General features: G+C 45.4%; 1 protein-coding gene across 5 annotated transcripts in view; it reads right to left on the minus strand.

The window, feature by feature from the left end:
- The window catches only part of IFT122 (intraflagellar transport 122), an 82287-nt gene that overhangs the window by 32419 nt on the left and 32225 nt on the right, over nucleotides 1-17643 (minus strand). For all 5 annotated transcript variants that reach the window (XR_013814873.1, XR_013814874.1, XR_013814875.1 and 2 more), the window contains 8 exons: nucleotides 16670-16861; nucleotides 16370-16508; nucleotides 14975-15177; nucleotides 13718-13855; nucleotides 12245-12409; nucleotides 9968-10165; nucleotides 5648-5788; nucleotides 990-1043 (listed from right to left, as the gene is read on the minus strand). Coding sequence is in view for 2 of the 5 variants with exons in the window: in XM_079795374.1 (XP_079651500.1) it covers nucleotides 990-1043; nucleotides 5648-5788; nucleotides 9968-10165; nucleotides 12245-12409; nucleotides 13718-13855; nucleotides 14975-15177; nucleotides 16370-16508; nucleotides 16670-16861 (1230 nt within the window). In the remaining 3 variants the exon portion in view is untranslated. The remainder of the gene's footprint in view (nucleotides 1-989; nucleotides 1044-5647; nucleotides 5789-9967; nucleotides 10166-12244; nucleotides 12410-13717; nucleotides 13856-14974; nucleotides 15178-16369; nucleotides 16509-16669; nucleotides 16862-17643) is intronic.

A 17643-nucleotide genomic window follows, 5' to 3' on the forward strand; every position in this document is an offset into this window, starting at 1 on the left:
CCCACTGGGATCAGCACAGGCTTGGCCCACAACAGGTGTTTATTATGCTAAACTGAATCAAAGGGACAAGACATTTGCTGATTTCCTCACTGCTTCCATATGGAAATTCAAATTTATCTCACATTCCCATAGCCTCACAATAAATCTGTTCCGAGAAAAATATGTATGCCTTTTTACAGACACCCAGCAAATGGTGCTCATAGAACCAGCCTCTTTCGTCTACCATAGCCCTCTCTGGTTTGGTTGATGAGGCTGGTTTTCTCAGCTAGGAATGGTGAGCTAGAGGGAGGGCTCCAGAGCCTTTGGGTGCCCAGTTCAGACCTCCCTTCCCAGGACCCATTGCTATGAGTGGGATGTAGATCATATGCATTTGGGAAACGCCTCCTACATTGGCATGTTATTGAAGCCCTAGAGCAGGGGTGGGGAACCTTTTTTTCTGCCAAGGGCCATTTGGATATTTATAACATCATTCTCAGGCCATACAAAATTATCAGCTTAAAAATTAGCCTGCTATATTTGGTCAAACATTTAATTAACTCACCCCTAATGCCTTGGCAGGGCCAGACCAAATGATTTTGCAGGCCTTATATGGCTGGATGTTTCCCACCCCTGCCCTAGAGGATGGTAACCAGCTAACAACCACTGTAAGGATGAAAAACAGTTACTGAAAATCTATGTAATCCTCCCAGCAACCCTGCAAGGTAGGTCTCATCCCATCTTACAGAAAAGAAACCAAAGCTCAGAGAGCTTAGGAATCCAACTACCTCTCCTACCTACCCAGTAACAGACTGCACTCCTTGCCCCCAGGTGCTGTCTCCCCCCACCACATGGCATTCTGTACACCAAAGGCAATGCTGTGGCCCTAATACTCAGACACCAGCAGGCTCTGTTCACATGTCCTCAAGGCTTTTTCCTTCTTGAAGAGCTGCTTGTAAACCACTGACAGCAAGTCTGTGCTTTCTTGAGAATAAAGAACACTTCATCTTTACCTCAATGCTGTTGATGAGCTCTAAATATCGGAGGTCTCGTACTCTGATGAAGGCCTACAGAGGAAGAAATAAAATAATAAAATCAGCTGCTTTCTGGGCTTCAAAAGTGGGTGATTGGCTGGGGGTGGGAAGTCAAGCTTTAGAAAGTGAGCCAGTAAGGAGGGAAAAGAAGCAAGCATTGATTAATCACTGAGTGTTCAGGAGGGTTCTACCACCCATTGAGGCTCAGCTTTATCCCTGGGATTAGTCCATACAAAGAAGCCCTGGTTGCATCAATCACTTTGGGATTAGGTGAAACAAAACTATAATACTGCAGTCTTAGATGGTGCCTGCTTAGAGAAACCTCTATGCAAAATGGAAGAACAAGCCAGTCTGACACTCTGAGGCAGTGGCATCTGAGTGGGAGTGGGAAAGACGTACTGATTCAGGAGAGACTGCATGTACATCTTGGTGACTTGGACAGAAAACAGGAGACAGCTATGCTTACCAACAGTGCATAAACACAGGGCATCCAGAGCCTACAGTACCACCATGAAGGAAGAAAAGGAAGAGAAATTTGAGAAGGAATAAAGATGGTTTCTAGAAGGAAGGGGGAGGTAGGGAATGAATCACTCCCAAGTCCCTGGAAGGCAAACTCTTGCGTAAATCCTAAACGTGTAGCTCTTGCCTTGGATTCACAGTAAAGCCAGAGACTTTAACCCATGGGAAGTTTCCAGGCATCCATCTTCATGCAGACTGAAGCTTCTTTAGTTGCTTTCAGATTCTGCATGAGGTTTAGAGGAGCATGACCCACCATGTCAGGCTGATCTTCATGTGGCTTTGCTGTCAACATTCACACTCAGCTGTGCTTCTTTACATTGTCCCATTTGAAATGGGCTGACACACACCTAGAAGAGGCAGCAGGTCCAGGATGCCTTAGAATATGAAATGCAGAACAATACTCCTGGCTACTTGTAGCCTCTACTTAGCTGCATGACATCCTCCATCTTAAAAAGACTTGTGGAAATGAGCAAGTCACCCAGCCTCTGGCTGCCCACAGATGACCACAATGTACTGTCAACTTTTCGGCCCACAGGACCAAGCATCCTGTTGGGTTGGGGACCGAGAGGTGAATATAATTTGGCTCCTGTCCCCCTTCCCAATTCGGGGGTTCATATTCTAAAAGGGGAGGCAGGAAGATTAAATAGATCAATAAATATCCCTGAGCTAAGAGCTATACAAGCATGAACTAGATGCCCTGGAGAACAGAGATTCACTGTCTAAGCATGGGCAATAGCAGGAGGCAGGATTAAGTAAAGCATCACAGTAGACCCTGGCAAATGGGTATTCCTGGAGAGGAATTCCTTGAAAGGGTAAGGCAGTTATCACATGAGCAAATGGATGGAGAGCTAAGAGCACCTGTATTCTTAACTGGAGGTCTTATATTAGTAAGCCATCTTTGAGGTCTGGGCTTCCTTAAAGCAACACAAAGGGAAACCTGGAATGCCTGGCAAAGTAGCAGGGGGGTAAGGAGGAGCTTTCTAGGTCTCAGGCCTAGCTTGCTTTCTAGTTGGGAGGCTCTGGACCTACCTCTTCCCCACCACTGAGAGGAATGTTTCTGAGTTCCTTCGGCCCTAACATTCTGCAGTGTCAGGGGTGCCTGGTCGGAGTGGTCAGAATCACAAGGCCTGTGAATAACCTCAGGGGAGGGAAATGTGGGAACAGAAAAGCTTTGCAGTTCTGCTCAGGGCAGAGGTTCTGGGTGCTAAACAGCTCTCCTCTGCCATCTAGTGGGGACAGCAGTCTATCACCGGAATCATTCACCTCCAAGGGTGCCTGAGTGACTTGGCAAAACAGAAAAGAAAGGCTGGGGATTAGGAATTTGGGTAAAGTGATCAAGTTATAGTCTATGGTCAAAATCTATGGCTTTAATACAATAACTCCTATTCTCAGGAGTGTTGGGGGGGGGGGGCGTGTGATACAGATTGGGGGCGGGTATTAAGCAAATGAGAGTTCATTCCAGTGTAGTTTTCATCCATTCAATCATTTGCTGAGCACTTAACACAGTTTTAGGCACTTCTGTCTAATTTCATTCCATGATGAAAATAAATAAAAAATATTCTAGGAATCCTTTGTTATTCTTCATGCCTCCTGGCATTTCAAGGTGAGGCAGGAGAGGGAAGCTCCCTCCATGGAAATGTTTCCTCCCTCTGATTCTTAAAGCCCTCTACTACTACCACTTTTATGACACAATAGATCCAAAACTATAATATACTAGAGGCCCGGTGCATGAAAATTCATGCACGGGGAGGGGGGTCCCTTAGCCCTGCCTGCCCCCTCTCACAGTCCGGAAGCCCTCAGGGGCGGGAGGCAACCCGGCAATCAGGGGAAGGTGATGCCCCATCACACCTCTGCTGCTGCTGCCACTGCCGGCAGCACAAGCCTCCACTGGCCCTGGTTACCTGAGCCTCGGGCGGCCCTGGGTGGCTGGGCAGCTACCATCCAAGGCTTGCCTGCACCTCGGGCCAGCTCTGGGTGGCTGGGCAGGCAATATCTGAGGCTTGCCTGCGCCTCGGGCCAGCCCTGAGTGGCTGGGGGGCTGAGGAGACTGGGGGACTCCGGAGGCAGGCGCCCCGGTGGCGCTGAGAGGACTGGGCGCCGCCATCTTGTGGCTGTGGGTGCCGCCATCTTTGAGGACATGGCAGTCAATTAGCATATTCCCTCCTTATTGGCTGTGGGTGCCGCCATCTTTGCAACAGTGTGAGGGTCAATTAGCATATTCCCTCTTTATTAGATAGGATATGATTATTATGTAATTACTAGAGGCCCAGTGCATGAAATCGTGCATGGGTGGGATCCCTCAGGGTGGCCTGCGGGGATCGGGCCAAAACCCGCAGTCCAACGCTGCCTGCAGCTCCTACCTGCTGCTCCCGCTCATGTCTGCCCCACTGTGCCTGCCTCGGGCTCACGCCCAATCAGTCCTGATCAGGAGAGGCTCACACTGCAGCAGCAGCAGCACGTGCCAGTCATGAGCCCTGTGTCTGGCACCCTCCAGAGGGGAGTGGCCTGCAGAATCGGGCTGAAACTGTCTCTCAACATCCTCGAGGGGTCCTGGATTATGAGAGGGTGTAGGGCAGGCCAAGGGAGGGCAGGCCAAGAGACCCCACCAGTGCACAATCGGGGCCAGGGAGGGACTGCAGGAGGGCTCCAGGGCATGTTGGGCCCCCCCGCCCCCCCCCCCCCCCGGTCTCGCCCAGTCCTGATCAGGGTGACTGGGGCTGATTGGGGCCAATCAGGGCCAGCCGGCCAGCCAGGGAGGGATCACTGGAGGGCTCCAGGGTGTGTCTGGCTCATTTCACTCAGTCCCAATTGGCCAGACCCCAGCAGCAAGCTAACCTACCAGTTGGAGCATCTGCCCCCCTGGTGGTCAGTGCATGTCATAGCAACTGGTCAACCAGTTGACTATCTGCCCCCAGGTGTTCAGTGTACATCATAGCAAGCAGTTGAGCGGCCTTAGCATATCATTAGCATATTGCACTTTGATTGGTTGAACAGTCAACTGGTCACTGGACAACCAAACACTTAGCATATCAGGCTTTTATTATATAGGATAATTGTACTTGATTTAATAACAGCTAGCATTTGTACAACCATTGCTAGTTTTAGAATCCTTTTTACAATGTGACAGTTAAGCCTGATGACACTGTGTCAGGCAGGGATGGCAGTTAGTGTCTTCACCCTCCCCACTGTAGAAAAGACTGAGGCTGAGAGAAATGGCTTGCCAAGGGTCTTCCAGCCTGCACATGGCCAAGCTGGTTCTCAACCAGGCTTCTGAACCCTAGTCTGGTCTCGGTCCACTCTCTTTTCATGCTTAGAAGTCTTGACCTAGCATGGAGATGGCATCACATACTTCTGCAATTTCTTCCCTATCAGCTCAATAGTATGCACAAAATGAGTATCTGATTAATTGGCTATGGGAAAATAGAGACAGAAGGGAGACGTGGGGGAGAGAGTTGAAGGCCATTCCTTTCCCCCACACCTCAGGAGACATAGCTGGGTTCTTCCTAATAATGTGTGTCAAATGTTTTCAGCTATTTCTGTTATTTTAATAGACTGAGCCAGGACATGACACTATGAATCAAGGTCATGAATTATGCCATGAAGGTATGTGGGGAGTGACATTGCTGTCAGAATCAGAGAGCTCGACCATCTTGTCTAACATACTTAGCAGTGTGCCAAGAAAAACAGCATTGTGTAATAAATTACCTAATACCAATAAGTGCTTATGCCAATAACAAAAGCTACCATTTATGGAGTGCCTAGTATGTGCCAGGCTTTTAGCTAGGTGCTTTACATAAATGATAGCTAATAAGAGTGACAGCTAGAATCTATCAGATGCTTCTCCTATGTCCAGCTTTATAAGCATTATCACATTAGATCCTTATGACTTTTGAAGATGGGGCCTATAATCACCCTAATTTTACCAATGAGCAACCTTAGGAAGGCTGTTACCTGCTCAGGCTTATGGTTAGAAGGTGGCTGAGCCAAGTCAGTCTAATTCCAGCACCCACTGCAGTATGCTTTTGCCTCTCCCTATGTCACCTGGAATGGACCCTCTTCTGCCTCCTCAAAGGACCCTCCAAGGACCAGATTCTTGCTCATTCTGACTAGATGCTTACCTTCTTTGCTGTTTCAAACTCTAATCCTTCTAAAGCTTCCATGGCCAGCTCACGCCAATCAATGTCTGTCACACCCAAGCAAGCAATCTGGTAGGCTTCTTTGAACATTTTCCTCTCCAGGTACTGGTACATGGGAGCAGACTGCAGGATTGAAGGAAAGAAGATTATTTTCAAAGCAAGGGAAAGAGTCAGATTCATACAAAGCCTGACTCCATATGTGTGCATTGACTTAATTACAAAAGCCTGCAGAGCAATGCTGCAATGGTTAATCAGTACCCTTTTCAGCCACACCCCAGTTCACCCTACATGCCTTCCACTCTGCCACCTCCTTTCATAGCTGAGCCATGCTCAGCAGAACAAACCTCTTGCCCATCCTCCTCTCCTCCACCGGCTTTCCCCACCCAGGCCTGCCTCTCTACAGATTTCTCCATCATCTGGAATGCCTTTGCCCCTCTTCACCCTCTGGAAAGTATCAATTTGGCTTTCGAGACCCTGTTCAAGTGTCACTTCTTCTGGAAAGTCTTCACTGACCCTTCAAGTAATATCGTGAATGGTTCCTAATAACTTCTATTTGTAGGCTTTTGGATATGTCCCAACAGTCCTGTGCCATAGGTATTATCACTCCTGGATTATAGCCTGAGACTGAAACTCAGGGAGGGCAACTGATTTGTCTAAGGGCACATACTAGTAGTGGCATATAGAAGATCTTGGGGCTGGAGCCTGGATGACCTCTTGGGTATATGTGTGTATGTGTCTGTATACATGAGAACAAGTCTGAGTTGGGCCTGAGTGTCTTTCATAATAAAGGCCCTCCCTTGTTTTAGGCCAGTCAGTGGGCTGAGGGAACTGCGTCTTTCCTTCTGGATTCCTAGGCAGTGGAAATCAATCAGTCAGTACCTCTGTGCTAATGGTTCCCAAATGTGGAGCTGAAAGTGCTGTTTTCTCCATTTGAGGCCTTAATCTTTGAAATTTCCTGTCCCATTTTTTGGCTTTAGCGTTGAAGGAAATTTCTTTTTAAGCCATTCCATCCTCTCACAGCAAGATGTGCCTGCTGCTGAGCACTCATCTTTCCTACTGTACCCTCCCTTCAGGTGGCAGTAGGGTATGGACACAGGAACATTTGAGCTAGAACCCAGGCCTAGCTCAGCCACATCCTAGATGTGTGAATTTTGGGGTCAATTAACTTCTGTTTAGCTCACAGGCTACCATGGGCAAACAAGAGAAGTACTTTGAAAATTGATAAAGTGCTGGGCAAAAAATGAGCATGCTCATTGCATCCATAGTATTTTCTCAGCACCAGCTCCTCCCCTTCTCACAAATCCTCCAGACTTGTATCCACCCCCAATGTTCCCTGTTTGAAATACTCTCGCTGTTCCTCTCTGCCTTTCCAAACCTTTCAGGGCTCAGATCAAGTGTCACCACCACCTGGAAGCTTTCTCAAACTCCCCATGCATAATGAGCTTTCCTTTCTGAACTCCTTTAGTGAGCACCTTCTGTTCCAATTTAGTTCTGTTTTGTAATGTTAATATTTTAAGACTGTTGTTAATAATAAATAATAATAATAATAATAATAATAATAATAATAGGATTTGGACCAGACAAAACGTGAAAGAGGGATATATTTAACCTCATTGCACAGAAAACAAAAAGTGAACGGAGTTGCTCAAGGTCACAGCTAGTGTCAGAAAGCCAGTACTCCTTTCCCTAAACTCCTCTCCCTTTAACCATGCTGAAAGCCCCATGAGGGTTGGGCTTGCCAGGGAGGCACAATCTGAGAGTGGGAGTTTTAAAAATACCCTAACTGAACAAATGCCCTCTGAGCTCTATTTTATCTTGCTATCGCATTCCAAGCATGAAGTCACCACCCGCCCTGAGAAGCCCGACTAGGGCCTGCCGCCCTACTTGGCAGCCCTGACAAACCATTTCTTGCACAAGATGATGTAAATTTCGAAAGGAAACCAGAAATCCCCAGAGTGGGTCTGATGCTTTCTCCTCCCCGCTAGGCCAAAACCACAGGATGGCTGGAGGCAGAAACGACAGATAAATAGCCTTTGTTTTGAGGCTGCCTTTCCTAACCCTTGGCAGTTCTGACCTGCTGCATCAGCAGGATGGCCTTGGTGCAGCCATTGGGGAGGGGGAATCTGGCTTCTGAATCTTTAGAGCTTGGCAGAGGAAGTCCCGGGCTGCCCCTCCAGCTCCTCTTGTCCCGCCAAAGTCAGGGAGCAGCAAACTGCGTTTATCTTGAGGTCAGCATGGCAGTCTTGGTAGAAAAAACTTTCAATCAGCCTAGCATGTTTGGCATGATTGAGGAAGACTGTGTTTCTGATGGAAGTGGTGCATGAGTTTGGGATGGGGAGCAGATGAGGACTGCAAGGAAACAGTCCACAGGGGCTGTTCTTACCCCTCTTTCTGCTGCCACTTCCACCCACTTCTCTCCCTTCTTTCTCCAGTTTTCTTTCTTTCTCTTTCCTTTTCCTCGGTCTGAATTCCACTAATATTTATTGAATAACTGCTCTGTGTTAGGTACTAATAATCCCTGCATCAATGAGTAACATCATCAACTATGAGGAAGAAATGAAGTCCAGTTCCACCCTTTACAAGAAGCCAAGCCAGGGCAAGGTGTGTGGAGGGAATATAGATTAATGTAGCCTAGCTGAAAGGCAATCTGGAAACATGTCTAAAAATCTTTCAAATGTAGCATAAATAGCCCTTGGCCCAGCAATTTCACTTCTAGGAATTTATATCAAGGAGCTAAGATGGGATAGGTGCAAAGACTTAGCTATTTATAAGAGCAAAAAGCTGCAAACCACAAATTTCTAACTACAGGGACTGGGTTCAGTAAGTTGTGGAAGATCAGGACAAAAAATAATCACTAAAAACAGTACGGGGTGGAGGTGAGGCAGCAGGGAGGAAGGTGTGGCCATAACAAAAGGTAAACCCAACACCAGGATCTCATGCACTGTTGGTGTGAATATACCAACCTATACAGGTGATAAATTTGTACTGCAGCATTGCAAAACTGTTACCAGTGAGGGAAGCTGGGCAAATTGTACAAAGTATCTCTGTATGATATCTTACAATTATATGTGAATCTACAATCATTTTAGCTAGAGAAGGACATTTATTAACATGGAGCCATGTTTCTAGTAGGTTACAGAGTGCTAGTTGATAGCCAACAATTCATACAAAGTGATGGGTCTGCAATATGTAAATGTTAGGTTAAATCAGAAGATGGAGATAAAGGAAGGTAATTAAGCCTCTCTTATTTATAGTCCACATTCAGTAAAATAAGTGCAGTAAATCTGAGGTTTCATCTACAGGAGCAATATTTATAGATAATAAAAGTCAAAACAACATTTTTCACAGTACGATTCCTCTTTTAAAATTTTATATACAACTAGAGGCCCAGTGCATGAAATTGGTGCATGGGTAGGGTCCCTAGGCCTGGCCGGCGATCAGGGCCAATCTGTGGGGCGACAGGTGGGGCAATCAGGGGACCCCCGCTGGCACCTGTCTTGGCTGGCCTGGCATCACCCGCTCACTGGCCCCATCACCCGCTGCCACCGCCAGTCAACCTCCCCCTGCAGGGTGACCTGCAGGGCTGGCACCCGCCTTGGCTGGCCTGGGGCCTGTGGCTAGGGGCAGCTCCTGCATTGAGCATCTGCACCCTGGTGGTCAGTATGGATCATAGTGACCAGTCATTCCACTGATCGTTCTGCCGTTTGGTCGATTGAATATTAGGCTTTTATTATATAGGATCTTATACTCCTAATTATATATATTATGCATACATTACACAAACAAATAGAAAAAGTCTGGGTGGATATTTTCCAAAATGTTTAAGAGTGATTCTCTCTTCAGGATGGGATTCTGAGGGCTAGTCTCTCCTTGGTGCTTATCTTTATTTTATGACAGTTCTGCAGTGGGAATGGCTTACATTCCCACCTCCCATTTCTATTCTGGCCTCCTACTAGTGTGAGGGACTTGTGAAGATAGTCCCATGCTCCCTTTTTGGCTCACTGACCTCAGATCCCACACCCCATTCCTCCTATATTATCTTTCTCTCACACACACCACCCCCTTCATATGCCTGTGCATACACCCTGCTGGACTCCCAGCTTTGCTGGCTTACTCTACTCTGCTCCAAGCACAGCTCTCAGTGAAACACAACTCTGTCTTCTGGTAGACAACCCTGCATACCCCTCCCTGTCCCTACTAGGAAGTGGGGATCAACTAGGAAGTGGGGATCAGAAAGAATGGAGGTTCAGTGATGCTGAGCTTTTTTGCTACTACTGAGAGCTGACAGACATCCCGGGTTACCTGTGGCACCTCCACAGCTGATATGGAGAAGGCATGCAGGCAGAAGATCTTGGAACCGTTGTAGCCTACCACAAAGCCCTGCAGCTTCTGCTGGTGCACAGGGAAGGTGCTAGCTTTGATGTTGAGGTAGCCTCCTCCCGAGAAGCAGAGCATGTCCTCACACTGGGTGTTCCAGGCCACACTGTTGGCATTCGGTTCCTGAGGGACAGGGATGGTGAGAACACTGTAACTATCATCCTAGGCTTTGGCACAATTCCTACATTCAGTCAAGTTCTCTTTTTAAAGCCTGAATCACATTAAATTGCTAACAGTGGGATAGAGGGAAAGGGAAGAAAAGGGGATTGGAAGAAATGGATAGGGGGATAGAGGCAAGCACTTCTATGCACTTTTGTATGTTGGAATTTTTGAATAAGCAAGCATTACTTTTGAATAAAAATTATTATCCCCAAATATTAATCATTACATAAAAAGTGAGAAAATCAGTGAAGTAGATTCTACTTCTGTATGGAAGAATGTTTAAAGGAATATATTCCAAAGAATTAATAGTAGTTGTCTTTCAGTGGGTGCTTTATATTTTCTGTTTTTTATTTGCCTGAAATTTTCTTTTGGTTATGAATATTTATTTTTTTATAATAAGAAAAAGAACAGTGAGCTATTTTAAAATTAAAACATAATATATTGTCTCTACATTTATACTCTGCACACTGCAAAAATACAATCACCCTGGGAGGTACTCCCTTGCCCCACCTCCTCTCAAAGATTTCTGCTCAGCTCTAGAGACTCAGGGACCAGCACAAGTTCATATCTTTCTGCCTAGAATATTTTACAATGTCTAAATATTTTATAATGAGCATAGATTATTTTTATAATGAGAAAGAAAACATACAGCTATTTGCATTTGCAGGGGTAGGGGCAATGGAGAGAAGAAAAAATAGCTGGGAATGTTTATGACCCCTAGCAAGGGCTGAGAATTACCTTTCCCAGCCTACTACAGAAAACCCTCAGTGGGGACAGGGAAGGACACACGCCTTTCCACCCCTATATGGCTCTAGGCTGGACACGGATTCACACCTGGGAACTGCTAACCTACCTACAGGGGGTTGTGTTGAGGCTGGGGAGATGAGAAGTAACACTGAAGGCCCTATCTTGTGGCAGGCATTATGGTGTCTTACTTAGTCCTGTAGCAATCCTATGAGGGGGGATTTATTAGTTCTATTTTAGAGGTAAGGAGAAATTGAGATTCAGAGAGGTTCACTAACTTGCTTGAGAGATGAAGGCAGAGCTGGATCCCAGATCTGTCTGAAGGCAAAGCTTATGCTCTTTCTTTCCCCTAAATCACTCTGCCTCCCCAGTTATGAGTGAAATGTTATCAACTGGGAGTCACCGGGGCTAGTGGTAGCCAGGTACCTCCTTTCAAATGACCGAGGTAGCTCCCTACCGCAGCACCCTTCCACCCTGTGATTCTATCGCTGAGGACAGGGAGGAGACATCAATCTACCCATTATACTGGGAAACCTTTAGTGGTTGAGAAAGCCAATCAGGGGAGGTTTTAGCTTTGGGGGAACTCACTTCAGGCAAATAGGCCCTGACCACTTACAAAGCCCTAAAGAGGCAAAGAGCAGCACCAAGTCCAGTAGAAAGCCAACCAGGCACTGGGCATAGAGCCTTTGGGCTCTCTTCTCCGATGACATACTTCCTCCAGCCACAGGATCAAATGATGTGTAAACAACGCCTATCCGCAGAACAGTTCACATTTTGCTGGCTGTTCTAGCATCCTTGTGAAATAGCAGGGAGGGCTTCCCCCATGTCTCCCCTTCCTTCAGATGGCAAAACTGGTCCTGTTTCCTTACTGTGTCTTAGATCATTCAAAGATGCAGGCAGCTTCCAGGAGGTGAGCAGCAGACTTTTTCAAAATAGTCATCATCACTTTAACCCATACACTGATAGCCTGCAACATGCCACACTTAGATTTATTATTATTCATTTACTGCTCTCGGTAATCTTGTAAGAAAATGTTACTTGCCTATCTTACTTGCAACGAAACCAAAGTTCAAAGAGACTCACTCTGCTCCTGCAGCTTATGTGTGGGAGGGGTTGGCTGTGTCTGGGGCCTCTTAGACTCTGCACCCCTGCTTAGACCCTACACCCTTCCACCTCACTGCTCCTTCCAGAGACCCACCTGGAAGCCAGAGCATAAGCACCTCCTATAAGGACTGGGAAGCTAGAGGAGGGTCTCTAATAACAGGATCATGTCCTGGACACTCCCTGGGACTTCACCTGAAAAAGCAACTCCTTGGTGTGAATGTCATAGACCAAGCATGTATCGTTTTCATCCACCACGGCCAGCTTTTTTCGGGAGGCGCTCATGTCTAAGCAGCGCACGGCTGTGGCCTGTTTCAGTAGGACAATGGCAAAGAGATTGTCCACGAAGATCTTCAGAATCTGGCAAAATTTCAGAGAAAAAGTGTAAGTCACCATGGCAACAAGACCCTGGAATACTGCCAGGCTGTTGGAACCCATGTGTTCTAAAAAAACAACTCCCACTAACTTCACTAGAGGCTCTGTGTAGAGAAAAGGACTCATCAAAAGAAAGGGATCAGGGCTTATCCTTAGGAGAACAGAGTGTAGTTCATCTGAGGTCACCAAAGTAATGACATGTTGGCCCCAAGACATGACAAACTTACTTGAAAGTCTGCTTGACTGGGGATTTGTTAATGACATTACCCAACTGCAGGGTTAGGAAACACAATTCAGCAGAGGTCTGAGTAACTAACACAGGAAGAGGCTACTGTAAACATTGACAAGACATCTGGTATAACCACTGCAAAATAATGATGATGATGATGATGATGGTAAAAGCAATCAGTCATGGACTATTTTTGATAGTTCTGTAAAATATTATCATTTGTAAAACCTGAGCCTCAGAGAGGTAAAGTCATCTGCATAGGGTCACACAGCTAGTGAGTAGCTAAACACAAACATGACCCCAGGTCAACCTGCCTCCAAAGTCCATGCTTTCAGGCCTCACACTGGAAGTGACATTGTGACAAAAAACACATTCCTCCCCTTTGGTATTGCTATTCTATGGTCCCTGCTAACGCATACTCCATACTCCCATCCTCAGGAAAGGCCTGATAAACCTCCACCACAAGCCATCTGCTAGACAGCTTGGCTCTCAGGCTAATGCAGTTACATTTTTACTTTCAAATTTCCATGAAGCCCACTTAGAACTTTTCTTATTTTGAGCAAAGAACACATACAGAAAACTGTTCAACTTTGTATAACCTAGATTTTCCACATCTATTTGAACAAAGGGCCCATTTTTCTTATAATATCTATAATAGCCTAAAGACCAGTACCTTCTAGGACACAAGCTAGAACACACTGCCTTAATCCATTCACTGCTCTAATAGGGATCTGACCTAAGGAATGATCTCTGCCTCCCTCTCTACAAAGCCACAGAAACTGCTCCTCTAACAAATCTCCCACCATCTGGGTGACTTTTAAGCCCACTAATCTACTCAACTCTTGGCCCAGGGGTGCCGTGCCAACTCTGCCAGAAGGGGCATGCTATGAGTCTGAGGACCTTCTTTTGCCTGAGGCTATCCTTATAAAAGGTAGCTCTAATGTGTCCATGAAGGGAAGAATCCTTTCTTGCCCTGAAAACCTATCTCAGGGTCATAACTTGACTGGTTGCCTGCATCTGCATGCAGGTAGTCAGACTGATGGGCAACCCGAAAGAGCACTCACCTGTCCATTCTTCAGGCCCACCAACAGACCTTCCCTTCCTGGAGGGCCACCAATCACCTTGATGTAGCGAATGAGAGATTCCATCTGCCACTCACGCTCTTTCACTCCACTGAAGGACAGGCACTGCAGCCGTTTCTCCTAGAAAGCAACCCCCCCACCTCTGCATGGGTATTCAACAGAGTAAGTGTTCCCTAGCCCTCCAAAGGAGGTCTTCCTGCCTCTGAGGGATGAAAAACACTTTATATTCAGGATCTATCTAACCTAGTCCCCATGACTGGTATCGTTAATCCTTCATGAAAGTCTTCCCATGGCCTGACCGGTTTGGCTCAGTGGATTGAACGTCGGCCTGCGGACTGAGGGGTCCCAGGTTCGATTCCAGTCAAGGGCATATAGCTGGGTTGGGGGCACATCCCCAGTGGGAGGTGTGCAGGAGGCAGCTGATCGATGTTTCTCTCTCATCGATGTTTCTAACTCTCCCTCCCTCTCCCTTCCTCTCTGTAAAAAATCAATAAAATATATTTTTTTTAAAAAGAAAGTCTTCCCATGGATCCTTGCTCAACCTCAGATCTTCTGTGCAGACTCTAAGCAGCCAAAAGCACACCTGTTTGCCACTTCTATACTATAAACCTGTGGTACCCCTAAACTGCTTAAAGTTCTAGACTTTTAGAGATGTTTTAATAATATTTTATATCTATAGTGATTCCTAAAGGAATCCATTTTATCACTTCCAATAGGCCTAGTTTCATGAAACAAAATCCACCTCTACTTCCAAGAAAGATGCTGGGTTGGCCTTCTCTCAAAGTCTTTCCAAACTTCTCTTGGCATTGACCTAGACATTTTCTAGGAAGCTCTAAGTTGAGAAATTTTTTTCTGTGGGGAAAAAAAATCTATCAGAAAGTAAAAACTCCCTTTACTGTTTTGAATTAAAATACATTGTGTTTTTGTTTAACTGAAGGATATAATAAATTTTTATGTGTATATGTTTACCAAAAAAAAATCAATCTTCATTTTGTGGGATATCAATTTAGGCTTTAAGTCATTAAAATATACATAATCCCAGTATAACGAAGTACTTTGCAATACAAAAAAGAAGTTGTCTCCTGTTTGTGGCCCATGACTTTCTAGTAGAGTCTGACCATATAGATGTCAACAAAATAAAAGCAATAACCAATTCCTAGTGACCAAAAAACCCTGAGTTGGGTACCTTCTCCTTGGAGGAAGCATAAGGTGGATTCAGTCTGATCTGCTGCTGCTTACCTGGCAGAGGATGATGTGATCAGAGCACACCACCAGGAGGTTGCATTCAAACTTTTTGACAATCTTCTCCTTTACCCGGTAACGCATGTCTGATGAATCATCTGAATACAACTCATAGATGAGGATTTTTTCTGGCAGTTGGATAGCTAATCGATTTTTGTAGATGGCAATTTTCTTGACAAGCTCTTTGCATTTAATCCGAACTGTCAAAGGAAAAAAAATCCAGTTCTAGTAAGAGGTTGTTAAGTAAGGAAGAAGGCAGAGAAATGAAAAGCTACCATTTACTTAATGCTACTGGCAATTAAAGGAGACACTCTCATCAAAAAATCTTTAGAGTACAATGTACAATCAGCTCTGCTAAACACTGGGATCCAAAGTCTTATATAATCTTTATGATCCAAAGCTTACAACTGAGTATGGAAAATGAAATGCTTAATGCTACCATCACTTGCTGAACATAAATCTAAACTCCTCTGCATGGCACTAACGGCCCCTGATAATCAGGAGCCCACCTGAGTGACTGCCCACAACTCTGGTCATTCTCCAAACACCACCCTTGACAACAGTGAGCCATGTTAGTTTATGAGGTACACTACACTCTCACACTCATTATGGACCAGGTAGAGAAAATGTCTCCAGAAGGGATGCTTCGGTGCTACACCCTCACCATCACTGTTGGAATCTTTAAATGGAGGTGCTCCCAGATGGGGACCAAAGAATGTCTGTCATCTGAATCTGCAAGACAACTCCCAACCAGAATCCCTACGCACAGGCATCTGGCAGTGTGCAGTGTCCAGTAAATCTGGATATGAATACACTTGGAACAAGTGGATTCTTAGCCTATTTAACCAGCCCACCCCCTTGGGTGGATAGAAGAAAAGACTGAGTTTGGACTGACTGCACTAGGCCTGGAACCCTGATCTGACTGAGCTTGTGGTAACCCACTGACTCTGCTTAACTCTGGGGCAAGGACCTGACAGAAGGCAAGTTGAGATGTAGCTGAGGGAGAAGTACCCCAGAAGTGCCTCTGACCAGAAAGAATGCAGGTCCACAAAGACCCATGCAGGTCAGCCACCATAGCTCTCACTTGTTATACATTACCCTCCCTTAGTTAGGGAGTACATGTTCCCCTGGAATTATCTGCAAAATTTTGTGTGTCTGTGTGGTATTTTTTGAGAAAGGGTTTCTTGCTTTCATTAGATTCTCAAAAACATCTACATTCTCCCCTTGCCCCACCTCCTCACAAAAAAAAAAAAAAAAAAAAAAAGCAAGAACCACTGGTCCAACATGTTTCCAAAAGACCAAGGAGAAATATTTCCTACCATCTCACTTCCCTGTCAGCAGTCCTCTCCACCTCCACCTCCCCCCAGGATTTAGAGGGTAGAGGGACTCTACCTTTCTGCTCAGTGATCAGGTGCTGCACGATGACATCAGTCATGCTATCCCTGTATGCATACCGGTCCTTATAGAGCCCATGGACAGTGCTGAAAATAAGCTGGTAGAAGGAAATGGTGCCATCCTGGCAGCCTACCACCTGCAGGGAAAGAGAGGTGTCAATTCCCAGCTCTCTGTGGAGAAAGAGTCTACCTTCCCATTTGTCAGGAACAAACATCAATGATTTGACTGGCTAAGCAGGCCTGATGTTCAGTTCCTACTCAGACAATGGCCCAATAAAAATGAACTTCCTCTTCTTACCACATAGTTGGAATCGGGCTTCACTTTACAAGTCCACACCCAGGAGTTCTGCTCCCCAACAGTCCCGAGCCGCACTCCATCCTTGGTGAAAAGGGATACTTGCTTGTCTGACCCTCCCAGTAAAATGTACTCCCCTTTAGTAAAGTAGCTGATGCAGCAGGGGTCAAAATTCAGTGACCGATCCTTCCCAATCTGAGGAAAGAGAACATACACTAAAGGAAAAAACAACTTCTGAATCCTGAAACTCAACAAATGTTAGTTATTATTACTATTATTATTAAGCCAGATCCTTTTAAATATCAAAAACACTTAAAATGCCAAAAATACACAAATTATACCTAAGCCTAACATAAGATTTACTTCATCATCCCATATTTAATTCTAAGTCTTCCCAGAATTAAAAGATACTTAGACAAGAAAACAATTTTACTGTTCCAAATAAGTTGGGGGGTACTTTCTCAGAAGACTGAGGTTGCTTATTAGTCAAAAACTCTGGGCCACAACATGAACACGATATTTCCCATGGCCCTGACTTCCATATTGAGCTTTTTTTTTTATTGTCACTATAGCAAGAAGACCCCATTCCCACCTAGGATAGTGTGGTTATTTGTTCTAGCAAACTTCTAATACCAGCCTCAGTGCCAGCTACATAGTAGATGTGCCAATAAATATTTATTAAATGACTATGGACATACATTAAGTGGATGAATACTAGTAGATAGGGCCAGGGAAACTGGATGCTAGATAATTAAAATGATGGTTCTGAGAAAACAGCCATAGGAAACTGAGAAAATTCTTTATTATCTACAACCTTTATTTTTACTTGACTACAAAAGAAATGAGCAATGGTAAGATGAGGCAGAAGAAATGGCTCCACAGTTAGGCTAAACATACCTAAAACCCCACTCCTAGCATGATATGTTTTGAGAAATAAAGATGCTCTTAAGCAAAAGGCTCCATTGAAATGGCTGATT

This window comes from Cnephaeus nilssonii, assembly GCF_951640355.1.
Source record: "Cnephaeus nilssonii genome assembly, chromosome: 17".
In the NCBI taxonomy this organism is placed as follows: domain Eukaryota; kingdom Metazoa; phylum Chordata; class Mammalia; order Chiroptera; family Vespertilionidae; genus Cnephaeus; species Cnephaeus nilssonii.